A 14500-nucleotide genomic window follows, 5' to 3' on the forward strand; every position below is an offset into this window, starting at 1 on the left:
CGCTGTTTTGATTCTCTATATGCCTGTACATAACTGTAGAATTGACAGTAAAGCCTCTTGAATTTTTAATCTTAAACGTCTTCTCAACAGAAAAAATGTTTGCTAGGATAATTGTAAATACATATGTTTTTTTTTTTTTTTGTGGCCAGCATCTGCTTACATCTGCTCCCTCTCAGAGGACACATTTGGAAAAACAAAAAATACAAAAACAGAAAATGCAGTTTAAGATCAAAAATTATTTTATTATGGAATATTTCACATCATATTATATGATTAGAAACAGCCCATCAGCTGAAATGCTTTACTCAGCTGCCTCTTTTCCCTGTAAATTAGAGGAAGAAGGAGAAGAAGAAGAAGAAGAAGAAGAAAATTAATACACACAGTTCATATGCACACGCACACTTATTATACTCTGTAAAGGATTTCTCTGTTGTTTATTTTATGAAGCTTAAGGCAAATATTGTAATTATTTTTTAGTCATGATGAGAGTATTGCATGACCTAAATTTAATTTTCATTTAGCTGAAATTTGTATTTACCTTGCCAGAGTCACGACTCTTCGCTCTCAACTTGTTGACCTGGGACTCTGCAATATCAGCACGCTCCTCAGCCTCTTCCAGCTCATGCTGGATTTTCCTGCACTTGGACAGATGGACGTTGGCCTGCTCCTCCTGAAAAACCATAGAGATTGACATTGTTTTAATGTCCACAAAGACCATCAATCTACTTCATTTGAAATAAACCTGCCACAGTAGCAAGATTTTGAGTGTTGAAAATGTATATTTTGTCCTTACCGCCTCCTCAGCCTGCCTCTTGTAGGCCTTCACCTTGAGCTGCAACTTATCAACCAGATCCTGCAGCCTGGAGATGTTTTTCTTGTCCTCTTCAGTCTGTTAAAGGTAATTGAAAAGTAAAGTAGAAAATGAATGTACATGCTGACTTGAATTAAGTTGATTTCTATATTAAATGTCAAAGTGACTGTACCTGATAGGTGAGTTCCTTTACTCTCCTCTCATATTTTCGGACACCCTTAACAGCATCTGCTCCACGTCTCTGCTCAGCCTCCACCTCTGCCTCCAGCTCACGCACCTTCAGAAAACAAGATAATGAGTATCCATCTTCTCTTCAAAACTCACGTTTCAGCTGTGAAAATTGTTATCCTGACTTTCTTACCCTTGACTCAAGTTTCTGGAGCTGCTTCTTTCCACCCTTCATGGCCAGGTTCTCAGCCTCATCCAGGCGGTGCTGCAGGTCCTTAACAGTGACCTCCAGGTTCTTCTTCATCCTCTCCAGGTGAGCACTGGTATCTTGCTCCTTCTTCAGCTCCTCAGCCATCATAGCAGCCTAGAGAATACAGCATAAAACATTGATTAGAAATGTTGTGAAAAAAATACATTGGCTTATGAACAAATGAAGTTTAAACCTACATCAGTGATGGCCTTCTTGGCCTTCTCCTCTGCATTCCTTGCTTCCTGAACAGTGTCATCCACTTCTCCTTGGACCTGGATCAGGTCAGCCTCAAGCTTCTTCTTGGTGTTCGTAAGGCTTGTGTTCTAAAAAAAAAATGTAGGCATTGAGTCATCACATGCCTGATGTTCAAGTTATTTTTAAATCTCACTAGCTTTTTAAACCATTGAATAAATGACTGGGTTTGTTCACCTGTGAGTGCAGAAGTCCAACACGCTCACTGGCGTCCACCAACTCCTGTTCAGCAACTTTGCGACTTCTCTCTGTCTGTTCCAGAGCAGCTCTGAGTTCCTCAATTTCAGCCAACATGAGACCGTTCCTACGATCCACCATAGCAGCTTGTTCCTTGAAGTCCTCCTGGGCTCTGACGGCATCATCAAGGTGCAGTTGCGCATCCTAGTGGAAAAATATCAGGAAAATGTTCACATACATGTTTCCGTCACTGACCACAGTCTGTGCAACAGCTCTGTGTCTTACAGTACCTTCAGCTGTGCCTGAACATTTCTCAGTTGCTTCTGGGACTCAGCAGCCTGGCGATTGGCGTGGCTGAGCTGAATCTCCATCTCATTCAGGTCTCCTTCCATCTTCTTCTTGATTCTCAGGGCATCATTCCTGCTCCTGACCTCAGAATCCAGAGTGCTCTGCATGGAGTCAATCACCCTCTGGCTGTTCCTCTTGATCTGCTCCATCTCCTCATCTTTCTCTGCTAGCTTCCTGTCCACCTCACCCTTAATCTGGTTGAGCTCCAGCTGGACACGCAGGATCTTAGACTCCTCATGTTCCAGAGTTCCCTGATATCAAAGAACGAAATGTCCATCTCTGCTTTCAAACCTTTAATAATATATTTGTCCCAGATTTATAATGTTTTTCAGATCTCTTAGAAAAAAAAGTACCTCAGCCTCTTCAAGAGCTGTCTGGATTTCAGCCTTCTCTGTCTCCACCTGCTTCTTGGACTTCTCCAGCTCATGGATGCTCTTGCCAGTCTCACCAATCTGTTCAGTCAGATCTGAGATCTCCTCTGCAGGGAGATACAAGTGTAAATTGTGAAGCCTTAAAATGTAGAATATAAAGACTTTATTCCAAAACATGTTGAGTACAGTGTGACTGTTAGATAATGTAGAACTCACGCTGCAGGTTCTTGTTTTCACGCTTCATGGTCTCCAGCTGATCCAGAGTTTCCTCATAGGAGTTCTTCATCTTGAACAGCTCAGTGCTAAGAGAACGAGCCTCCTTCTGTGCACCCTCAAGCTCTGCCTGGCCCTCCTCGTACTTCTGTTTCCACTCAGCCAACACCTGAATAACACAATTAATGCAGTTCAGATTGTTACACAGCAATATAAAGACAAATGAAAGTATCTTTTTCATTGTTTGTATGGCTGAGCCATATAAAGTAAACAATGCTACCTTGTCAAAGTTCCTCTGCTTCTTGTCCAGGTTGGCAGCCAGCCCATTGGCCCTCTCCACATCAATCATGAGGTCCTCCACCTCACTGTGAAGCCTCTGTTTGGTCTTCTCAAGAGAGGCACACTTTGAGTTCACTGCCTCAATCTGCTCCTCAGCCTCCTGAAGGCGCTGAGCCAGCTTCTTCCTGTTTGGAAAAGGCAAGTTTTTTTCTCTCAATGAATGGTGGGAAATTACCTGAGGCCTCAGTAACAAGAATTTGCAATATGAGCTCTGAACACATTATGTAACAGGTAGCTGAATCCATTTGGCCCCAGTGGGAAGAGGGAACATTCTATTTGAATGGAGCTACTGGTGTTACAGATGTAACACTGGTGTTCTGCCCAGGCTTAATGTTCTGAGGGTAGGGATTATTTTTCATCTTATTCTTAAACAGGTGTTTTGGAAGCATTTACTTAAGTTTTAATGTTTGCAGTGCAGTTGTCAGCTGACTTATGCCAAAATGAAACACTTCTGAACTGGCCATTCAATTGTATGAATGTTACTCACTTGGCTTCCTCAAGCTCCTCAGTGCGCTGGATAGCATCAGTTTCATACTTAGATCTCCACTGTGCCACCTCACTGTTGGCCTTGGACATTCCACGCTGCAGCTCAGCCTTGGCCTCCTGCTCCTCCTCAAACTGCTCCCTCAGCAGATCACAGTCATGACGGGCTGATTGCAGGCCATGGGCAAGAGCATTCTTGGCCTGGTATAAAAAATATTATTGAATATGCAAAATTCCTTAATCTCAAACATATATACCAATACACACTTACTGAACAGTTACCTACCTTAACCTCCTCCTCAATCTGTCTCTTCAGCTCCTCAATCTGCTGTGTGAAGGCCTGTTTGCCTCTGGTCAACTGGGAGACAAGCGCTTCTTTCTCCTCGATTTGACGACTGAACTCACCTTGTGTAAGAGATGCCATGATACTATTAGTTTGTGTTATGTTTCTCAATGACACACAAAAGATCATTCACTGATAACTTGTAGATACCATTTTCTGTCAGGAGACGTGCTTTTTGTGCACTTATGTCATTGATTTGACGGACGTTTTCATCATTCTTGGTCTTCAGTTCGCTAAGTTGGTCCTCAAGAGTGCGGCACATTTTTTCAAGATTTCCCTGATGAGGAAAAGAGAGATGAGATCAGTGATCAGATTTTACTTTGGCTATAATATTGATTACCTTATTTACTGTACTAATTTGGGCATTAAAATAGCGTGCAATGCGTTGCACACCTTTGCTTTTGCAACATTCTCCATGTTGCTGGAGAGGTCGTCAATCTCCATCTTGTATTCACTCTTTTCCTTCTCAAGCTTCTGCTTAACACGCTGGAGGTTGTCGATCTGCTCTCCCAGCTCAGCAACGCTGTCAGCCTGCTTCTTGCGAAGAGCAGCAGCAGTGGCTTCATGCTGCAGAGTGGACTCCTCAAGGTCACGACGGAGCTTCTGGAACTCAGCTTCACGCTTCTTGTTCATCTCAATCTGAGCAGCAGTAGCACCACCGGCCTCCTCCAACCTCTCGCTGATCTCCTCAAGTTCCCTGGAGAGGTCAGCTCTCTGCTTCTCAACCTTGGCACGAGCAGCACGCTCAGCCTCAATCTCCTCCTCCAGTTCCTCAATACGGGCCTGTTGAATGTAGGTGTAATGTCTTTCAGTGAACTGTCACTTTTATTACACAACACAGGAAATGTAAACTATGCAATGATGGTTTTTTTGTAGTACAATATGTCACCTGAAGCTCCTTAATCTTCTTCTGGAGCTGAGCACCCATTGACTGCTCGTCCTCAATCTTGCTCAGGAGTTGACTGATTTCAAAGTCTTTCCTGTGAAAATAGTAGATAGAATAGACAGAGTTCATGTATTTGTGTATAATTTTTTACAAGAATCGTTGTTGGACTAAGTAAAAGAATACATATACTTTTTCATTTTCTCATCAGTCTGCTGCTTGTCATTCTCAAGATCCATGATGGATTCCTGGGCTAATTTCAGATCACCCTCGAGCTTCCTCTTGGCTCTCTCAAGGTCCATACGCAGCTTCTTCTCTTGCTCCAGAGAACCCTCAAGCTGAGAAATATAATGAGTTTTTAATCATCACATTCAAGAAGAATCTTGTCTTTCCACTCTGAGCAACTTTGTGCACTTACATCATCCACTTGCTGCTCAAGCTTGGTCTTGGCCTTGGTCAGAGTGTTGACTTTGTCTTCCTCAGCCTGCAGGTCATCAAGAGTCTGCTGATGAGCCTCCTGCAGGGCTTTCTTTTCCTTGGTCAGCTTAGCAATGCTCTCATCCTGAGAGGCCATCTCCTCGGTCAGGTTCTTCACCTAAATATGCAATAAAGATTTTGTCAATAAATAGTAATCATCATAATCTTTCTTGATCTGCTGGAAAGAGTATTATTTAGGAACCTTGTTCTCAGTGGCGTGTTTTTCCTTCTCCACTTTGGCCAAGGTAAGCTCCAGGTCATCAATATCCTTCTTGAGCTCAGAGCATTCATCCTCCAATTTTCTCTTCTTGGCAGTGAGCTCAGCATTGATTTCCTCTTCATCCTCCAGTCTCTCATTTGTCTCTTTGAGTTTGGCCTCCAGCTGAATCTTACTCTTGATAAGTCCCTCACATCTCTCCTCAGCATCTGACAGATTCTCTGCTTCCTAGTTAATTTCATGAAAAAACATGTTAGCACATTGACAGTGAAAAACCGGAAAAAGCACAACTGTCTGTTGATGTGAACTTACAGATGCTACTTGCAGCTGCAGGTCATTCTTCTCCTGCAGAAGGGACACCATCTTCTCCTCCAGTTCCTTCTTCTTTGCCAGGGCAGCAGCCAAGTCATTTGTCATCTTATCATAGTTCTCCTTCATATTTTGCAGTTCCTTTTCAGTTTCAGCACTCTTCAGCAGAGGCTTGACCTTGTAGTACACCTTCATCCATGGCCAGTGTTTCACATTCATGAATGAGCGGATATTGTACTGGATGGTATAAATGGATTCCCTGCGGATAAGAAGTAGCATTTATAGACAGTGTTGTTTGGGATTTTTCAAACAATCATTCAGATTGATCTGTTTTCAACATGCCTCCTCTCCATCATCTTCACAAACTCCTTCCTCATGACGTAACCACGGCACAAAGCCTGAGTCATGGTGACCAGAGTTGCCAGTTTTTCATCTCTCATCTCCTCAAGGACACCCAGCAGACCAGCCTTGAAGAACACCTGAACAAACAAAAAATAAAATAAATGCAGGATAAACTCAGACTGTGATTACTTCATCTACCCTACATGGTTCAAGACCTCTAAGGCGTAAGGGGTTTCATGAATGGAGACTTGCTGGCTGCTTTGCCTCTGTTCTAAGGCACTGAGCACAAGTGGGTAGTTTTCAGATGTTATGATTTATTATTAATCGATGTGTCTGGAACATAATATGTTGTTAACAGAAAACACTCAAATACGTTCTGCTTAACAACTTTACAATTCTTCTTAAAAAAAGAAAAAGGACAGAAAGGTGCTTACCTTAGTGTGTCCGAATTTGTACTCATCGTGATTAACATCAATTGACCCAAGCAGCTTCTCTGAAGCTTTCTTGTTGTCAATGAACTGACCCTCAGGGATCACACTGGCATTCAGCACTTTGTACCTTTTATGGGAGAGTTAACGGTCAGTGTGAGCATTTTCTTTTAATTATCTGCATCAAAACAATGTTGAAATATTCACTGATACCTCTGCTTGAAGTCACCATAGAGGATTCTGCTGGGGAAACCTTTTCTGCAGATTCTGATACCCTCCAGCACACCGTTACACCTGAGCTGGTGGATGACCAGGAAGTTCTCCATCAAGCCTGGAAAACAGAAATTTCTTGATGAACTTTTTTGATGAAATAATCTCCTTGTTGAAACAACACAAAATGTCATAAATCACAACAACAAAACTAAACCAATTCTCAATGACTCTACTGACATGATATTCTTTATGTACCTGGAGTCTTTGACTCATTGGGAATCAGGCAGCGCACAAAGTGAGGATGGGTGCTCCTCAAGTTAGTCATCAGCTTGCCCAGGTTCTCCTGTAGATCCAAAGTGATCAGTCTAATCATTAGTTTTCATACAGACTGAGATATATGAAATGCATTTGCAATTTTAAACCTTACCCTAAACTGAGAAGACACAGTTTGCATAGAACCACCCTTCTTTTTGCCTCCCTTCTTGCCACCACCAGTCTCTGTTTATAATTTACAGTACACATATTTTGTTAGATTGTGATGTCAAATGAACATGAATACATTCTTGTTACTGAAAAATATACAGTATGTTTGACCTTGAGATGGGTTTTAGTTTACTGTAGTTACTATCATACCCTCAACGACAGGAGGATACAGGACAGGCAGCAGTTTCACTGAGGATTTCTGGTACAGCTGTACAACGGAATCATTCAGTGGATCCTTGTTCTTGTCCAGCCAGCCAATGATATTGTAGTCCACAGTACCAGCATAGTGCACCAGAGAGAAGTGGGCCTCAGCCTTGCCCTTGGCGGGCTTTGGCTTTTCAAATGCTTTGTTTTTGCCAAGATGCTGGTCATACAGCTTGTTCTTGAAGGATGTGTCTGTGGCCTTGGGGAACATGCACTCCTCTTCAAGGATGGAGAAGATGCCCATAGGCTTGAAAAAACATACAAAACATACAAAGTATGTCATTAAGTGACACATTAAGTCAAATCGAGAACAACTACATATAATCACAAAATCAAGTGACTACCTTTTCAATCAGCTCAATGCAGGCAGCCAAATCCATGCCAAAGTCAATGAACTCCCAGATAATACCCTCCTTCTTGTACTCCTCTTGCTCCAGGACAAACATGTGGTGGTTGAAAAACTGTTGCAGTTTCTCATTGGTGAAGTTGATGCACAGCTGCTCCAAGGTGTTGAACTGTGAGGGGAAATATAATCAGCATAGTCTCTTGCAGGCAACAAGAATGATTCTGTCATGAAAATTATTGGCTGCTGAATTTTTGGAAATGAAGCTTACATCAAAGATTTCAAAGCCAGCAATATCCAGGACACCAATGAAGTACTGTCTTGCTTGTTTGGTATCCAGTGTCTGGTTGATACGGACGACCATCCACAAGAACATTCTCTCATAGATAGACTTGGCCAGGGCACTCACTGAGTTATTCACCTGAATAAAAACAAGGATGTCATTTTATAAAGTCCATCAACCCTTTTGTAAATTGCTGATTACTGGTAATTTAAACTTCTTCTAATGAGACAAATGACACAAAAGATTCAAAATAGAAAATACAGCTAAGATGGATCTTGACTTAATTTGCATCATGCATTTAGCATGCAATGCATAAAACACATCAAAAGTAGTAAGACATTTCACTCTTCCACTGCATTTCTTCTTTCAAATAAATTATTTTTACACTACGTTATATAATTTCACTACAACATAAATAATCTGTTTTAAATAGTAGGATATTGGATGTTGATAATTCATGTTTACCTGAGGTACAGTCTGTCCCTTGGTGACAAATTCATTTCCGACCTTTACTCTTGGATAGCACAGAGCCTTCAGCATGTCAGCTGAGTTCAGACCCAGTAAGTAAGCAACTTTGTCAGCCTCTGAAAACAGTTCAGTGATTTCCATCAGAAACCAGTGTTTTTTTTAAAAAAAAATGTTATTACTGTCGTGCTCCAAGGTATTTTATTTCGCTGACACTGAATACTCACCCTCTGTGCCATCAGGCTCAGCCTGCTCCTCACGCTGCTTCTGCTTGAACTTCATGTTACCATGGTGGAGCACAGCACCAGTCATCTTGTAGATACTTGACTTCTCTTCACCGGTGAAGCCCAGGATATCGATGGCATTCTAAATTCAAAAGAGGTGTCCACACAAAATATAATCACTTAAGTAAATGCATCCAAAAAGCACTTTTGATGATGCATTTAATGCACAAAATATATTTAAACATTTTAAAGTGGGGATCACTCACATCAGTGGCTTCCAGCTCAACTTTGTCATCAATGCTGGCCACAGTGATCTGACCCATGCTACACATGGGGAAGTCATAGGGGTTGGTTGTGATGAGTGCCAAATCTGGAGATCAAAAAAGGGTGAAAATGTCAATACATGTGTTTCATAAAAAAAGTTGTAATATGGTTACACATTGTGCAGAATCTCAGTTTTCTTACCAATCAGCTCAGGCTTGTGGTTGGTCATCATCTGGTAGAAGATGTGGTAGCCTCTTTCATCAGGAAGCTGGAATGTCACTCTAGACTTCTCCAGCAGATCTACAAATATTGTTCATAAGTCACAGCCTGGCCAATTCTCAATTCCAGTCGTTCATATGAGTGTTATTACTTACATGTCTCAATATCAGCACTAGCCAGTTTGCCAGTTGTGCCAAAATGGATTCTGATGAATTTACCCTGTTTGGAAGAAAAGAATTTTTATTGTCCCACGACACTGACAATCTGTAACAAGACCTGTCTCATGTATAGAAATCGCTCCATACTTACAAAACGAGAGGAGTTGTCATTCCTCACAGTTTTGGCATTACCGTAGGCCTCCAGCAGGGGATTGGCTGCAATAATCTGATCCTCCAGTGACCCCTATAATCCAGGTTTAATCAGAAAATGACTCTTCCCCCCCCCTCCGCCAGAGATATATGTGCTATTGAAAGATAACTGAGTAGTGATCATTACACAGTTACAAACCTTTGACATGTCCCTCTTTTTCTCTCCACCAATTGAGATTGTTGCAAAGTACTGGATAACACGCTTGGTGTTCACAGTCTTTCCAGCACCAGATTCTCCACTAGGTATAGACATAGACTCATAAGAAGCTGATCAAGATATCTGACTGTGTTAAACAGAGTCAACAAATGCAAATGTGACAAACTTACGTGATCAAGACAGACTGGTTCTCCCTATCTGTTAAATAAAAACAAGAATTAATGATGTTTTACTGCAACAGAAACCTCATATAAACTGGACATTGTTATGGTAATGACTTACCAGTAAGCATGAACTGATAAGCATTGTCAGAGACAGAGAAGATGTGGGGTGGAGCCTCCATACGCTTCTTGCCTCTGTAGGCAGCCACACATTCAGCATCGTACACTGGGAGCCACTTGTAGGGGTTCACAGTGGCACAGAACAACCCAGAGTAGGTCTGAAAGTGATCACAGAGATTCAACCGTTAACTTTATGTTTCTGTCAAGTATTTTCAACCATTCTCTTATGTCATTAGGCACATTGTCTTACGTAGATCATCCATGCTGCATAACGCTCTTTGAGATTATACAGCACAGAGGCTTCATTGAGATGGGTCATCATGGCCATGTCCTCAATCTTGTCATACTTGGGAGGGTTCATTGGAGAGACATCATCTTCTTTGACTGTCCTCTCCTGGAATAGAACATTTATGATTATCAGAATTGGTCATATTGAATTTCCAGATTACTCAGACTTATGATACCAACCTCCTGAGTGTCCAGGACTTTGACAGTGACTTTGCCACCATCTTTCTTGATGATTGTTGCCTTCAGGTACAGCTCCTTGGCATCGGCCACGTAGCAGGCACTCTTGGCATCAAAAGGTTTGCTCTGAGCCTCAATTCTCTCCCTTTCTGGCTTCCGGAGGTAAACGGCAGCCTTGCCATATATGGCCATCTCTGCGTCCGTACTCATGGTGGCGGCTGATGTCTGGTCGATAATTACAAAGGAATTGCCATCATAAACTTATGCTTTTAAATCCATGTGATTAAACAGCACATAAACTTAAAAGTCTGCTGAATACTTAACATATCCAAACTGAAACATGTCTATGTTTCCTTGCAGGTGGTCTTCAACTTCATTCAAAGTCCTTTTCAGACTCAATTAGTGAGAATAAACTAATACTAATATTGTTTTGTTTTGTTAAAAGTCTGCATGAAGAACTGTGGACACTGATTGAAAGAACAATATTTTGCATATTTATCAAATGATTATAAAGACAATTCAAACACTTAAAAGTTGTTCTTACCTGACCCCCTCTCTCTCAAAACTATTCACCAATCCTGTTAAAAAAGTAATCTGGTTAGAATAGGTGTAAAATCAAGATAACAAATGTTAATATAACTTATATCTTAAATAAAGAACATATTGATATGTCTTTTTGCTAAAGAGAAAATCATTTTACCACAAGCAGGAACTCACAGGTCTTCAGCGTTGCACACTGTGTCCTCAGGCAGCCTTTATATTGAATCAGGTTTTAATGACACTGCAAAAGTTAAATATGGTATACTTGCCAAATGTGGTAAGGCATATAGGCGGGCATAAAGACATGTTGTAATCATAGATCATCTGATGTTTCAGGTTTCAGTCATGGCCAAGTTTTTTCTTAATCATGACTTCATTTTACAGAAGTATACTAATTTAAAAAAACATCAGTGTTCTATTTCCCTTTAACTGTTTCTTCAATTTACTTCTTTTTTTAAAACAAATTATTTCTATAGTATAAGTTATATGATAATATTTTACTTATTCTTATTCCAATCATACAGTTTAAACAAAATGATATTAGTATGCCATGGATTGGTGGGGTCAAATCTTTTTTTTTTGTTTTGTTGTTAAATTTTATTATTAAGCATTACTGAGTTTTTCAGTTTTGTTTAAGCATAAGACCATAGTACAAAACAAGCACAACAAGAAACAGTAAAGACTCTTAATGGGGGAAAAAGGGAATACCATTAAAACCAAGAAATATATTTTAAACAGTATCAGGACTCTTAGAAGAACACTGATTTCAGAGCATGAAGGTTGATTATTCTCTCAAAGTTTTTGTTAAAGCTCTCTAAGATTTTTAACACTCTAGATGCATTTTGATCAGGGGTAAGAGTGAGCACTAAGGGGTACACTGTTCTGGGATGCCAGAGTTCATTGAACTCCCTTATTCAAAAGGGCTGGCCTCAAGAGACAGCTTCTTAGCAAGAATTTATCTTGAATTCAGCCACCTGTTCATTCATGCTTCTGGAAATGTTTCATGTTGGGATTACAGTGACAATATTGAAACTTTTCCAGAGGGATCCAAAAGTGCTGTGAGACATTCTTCATAATAAAGTACCTCTGGAATGTCTTGGCTCTCCTCTCAAATGCCTGTGCTTGGGACCTATTAATGCACAGTGGGGGCACATTGACTAGTTTTTCCATACCACAGTCCTCCAGTGTTACAGATGGTTACAGCAGTTATTAATGTAGTATAGTATATTTTTGGATGACTTGTAAATAACCTATGCCGGTGAGCAGCAACTGGGATTTCAATGTTGAATTCTAGTTCAAAACAGAATGACATTTGGGTCTCTAGTTTCGCAGACCAGTTGAGGTGGAGGCGCAGCGCACCTGCGCTTCGCCAACTGGGTGTGGCCAGGCAGATTTTGCAAGTTTGGCACACCGTGCGCGCTGCCGCAGCTACTCTTCTTTCCCACCTCCTACCCTCCTACATGCGCAAGTCGGAAAGAGGGAGGAGAGAAGACGTGGAGTGGGTTTTACACAGCCGATTCACATCACACCAATCAAATTAGCCTCTCCCCTCGTCCTTTAATGCGCCGCGCGAAGGCTAATGAGAGTTTGCTCAATTCGCCATGGCAGAAGAGAGCAGCAGCGTCAGACGGCCAAACTTCTCCCAAGAGGAAAGTGATGTTTTGGTCCGGGAGGTCCAAGCTCGCACTGTCCGAATATACGGAACTGTGGCTGTTTGTGGTTGGCTGAGAGGGATGTGAACTCATTAGTTTAGAGCTGTGTTAATCAAATCAGGTTGGGTTTCCATTACGCGTGCCAAACATGCCAAACGGTGCCAATCCCCTTTGATCTGACATCAGATGTGACGGGACAGTCGATATAGAGATACATTTATATGCTGATTGCAGATAGTTGCATTGAATAGTGTTTTTTTGGGGTATTTATTGCACCATTAATGTGCCTGACATTCTGGAAACCTGCCTGTGAGGTTTTGGTGACGTGTGCGCACTGTCCGCCGGTCAGCCAAACTTCCACTTACACCGGCTGTGCTCCGCCTGCGCTGACAGTAGACCTGGTTTCAGCTGGCATGCTTTTAGTGCACCTTCTGCGAAGCCTTTTGGCACGAAACTGTCACTGCGCCAAGCTGGATCTGTCGACACCTCCCCCTGCTGCGCCGCCACACCCATCTCAGCGCACCTCGGTCTGCCAAACTACCAAACTGAGCGCGCCTTGGGTTGCGCTGCTCGAAACTAGCTCTGCGCGGGGTTCGCCACTCTGCGCCGTGCCGGGAAACTAGAGGCCAATAAGTCCTATCGTTATTCGTGAATTTCATACTGCAAATACAGAGATTAATATGCTCAATTATGTATATGAAATCCATGATGGACATTCACCCTCCCCTCAGTGAAAATACATTTCCTTATAATACTTGTTTTATTTATAATTTTCCATCATATCATATCAAACTTCTTCCTACAACCAGAGAGACAAACCAGAGGGACCCTACATCAATTATGTATTGTAAAGTGAAGGATGGCCAAGATGGCACCTGGGGACGGGTTTCTTCTGCTCATTTATGTTGTATTGCTGTAGCATTCTCATTGTAGTATTCAACTTAATGTAGCAATTTTATTTTATTTATCATTTATTTATCTATCATTCTATTTTATTTCTATTTTTTTATCGTATTCTGTTTGTCTTTTTGTTTAAGTCTTGTGCTGCTGTGATATTTGAATTTCCCCTCTGGTGGATCAATAAAATATATCTTATCTTAATTGTATTAAAAGAGCATTTTTCATTGTTATATTTAAATTGTTGCTTAATAAATACATTTATCGCATGTGTCACACAGTCTTCTTTGTCTTTTAAGTGGAAACTATGGATGTGTTAGTATGATTAAGTATATAACTTATATGCTGCTATTGATGTCATCATAAAGCCAGCACCACTTGTACTGTTTTATATTACAGTGAGCATTTTTAGTTTTAAAAGGTGTATTATTTGGACACTGTAGAGGATGAAAAATCTCTATACTGCCAATCCTCATGAAATAAGTTCGAAATGCAAACGTTCAGTCAACATCTTCAAGTAGTCGGTGAAAAACTTTTCACTTTTGAACCTTTTCTAAATGTCTTTTTACCGGTGACCATAGCAATTTTTTTTTTCTTTTTCTAAATGTCTTTTCAACATAAAAAGTTTGCTGGGCTAAATGTAAATAAAAAATCTATGCAGCATATTTTTTTTAGTCAGCATCTGCTTACATCTGCTCCCTCTCAGAGGACACATTTAGATCAAAATAACAAAGACAATGCAGTTTAAGATTATTTTAAAAATTATTTTATTATGGAATATTTCACATCACACTAGAAACAGCAAATCAGCTAAAATGCTTTACTCAGCAGCCTCTTTTCCCTGTAGAGAAGGAGAAGAAGAAAAAGGGGAAGAAGAGGAAAATTAATCCACACAGTTCACACACACACACACACACACACACTTATTATACTATGATGAGAGTATTGCATGACCTAAATTTAATTTTCATTTAGCTGAAATTTGTATGTATTTACCTTGCCAGAGTCACAACTCTTTGCTCTCAACTTGT

The 14500-nt window shown here is 40.8% G+C and overlaps 1 protein-coding gene across 1 annotated transcript; it reads right to left on the reverse strand.

The window, feature by feature from the left end:
• Nucleotides 1–216: 216 nt before the first annotated feature.
• On the reverse strand, nucleotides 217–11103 carry LOC117250622 (myosin heavy chain, fast skeletal muscle-like). The gene is made up of 41 exons (XM_078168200.1): nucleotides 11081–11103; nucleotides 10925–10958; nucleotides 10384–10605; nucleotides 10166–10309; nucleotides 9917–10073; nucleotides 9805–9832; nucleotides 9617–9716; nucleotides 9419–9511; nucleotides 9265–9328; nucleotides 9092–9190; nucleotides 8893–8996; nucleotides 8630–8768; nucleotides 8403–8521; nucleotides 7926–8075; nucleotides 7656–7826; nucleotides 7258–7558; nucleotides 7052–7122; nucleotides 6880–6967; nucleotides 6625–6742; nucleotides 6418–6541; nucleotides 5984–6120; nucleotides 5645–5900; nucleotides 5318–5560; nucleotides 5057–5233; nucleotides 4831–4976; nucleotides 4645–4735; nucleotides 4149–4538; nucleotides 3906–4032; nucleotides 3699–3817; nucleotides 3417–3613; nucleotides 2871–3054; nucleotides 2594–2759; nucleotides 2360–2484; nucleotides 1949–2257; nucleotides 1659–1862; nucleotides 1427–1552; nucleotides 1173–1343; nucleotides 984–1088; nucleotides 794–889; nucleotides 539–670; nucleotides 217–322 (listed from the first exon to the last, which is right to left on the reverse strand). Exons 3-41 carry the CDS (start codon nucleotides 10588–10590, stop codon nucleotides 302–304), a joined length of 5799 nt encoding a protein of 1932 aa, XP_078024326.1. The 5' UTR covers nucleotides 10591–10605; nucleotides 10925–10958; nucleotides 11081–11103; the 3' UTR covers nucleotides 217–301.
• Between the last annotated feature and the right edge of the window lie 3397 nt (nucleotides 11104–14500).

Source organism: Epinephelus lanceolatus, chromosome 5 (assembly GCF_041903045.1).
Source record: "Epinephelus lanceolatus isolate andai-2023 chromosome 5, ASM4190304v1, whole genome shotgun sequence".
Classification (NCBI taxonomy): domain Eukaryota; kingdom Metazoa; phylum Chordata; class Actinopteri; order Perciformes; family Serranidae; genus Epinephelus; species Epinephelus lanceolatus.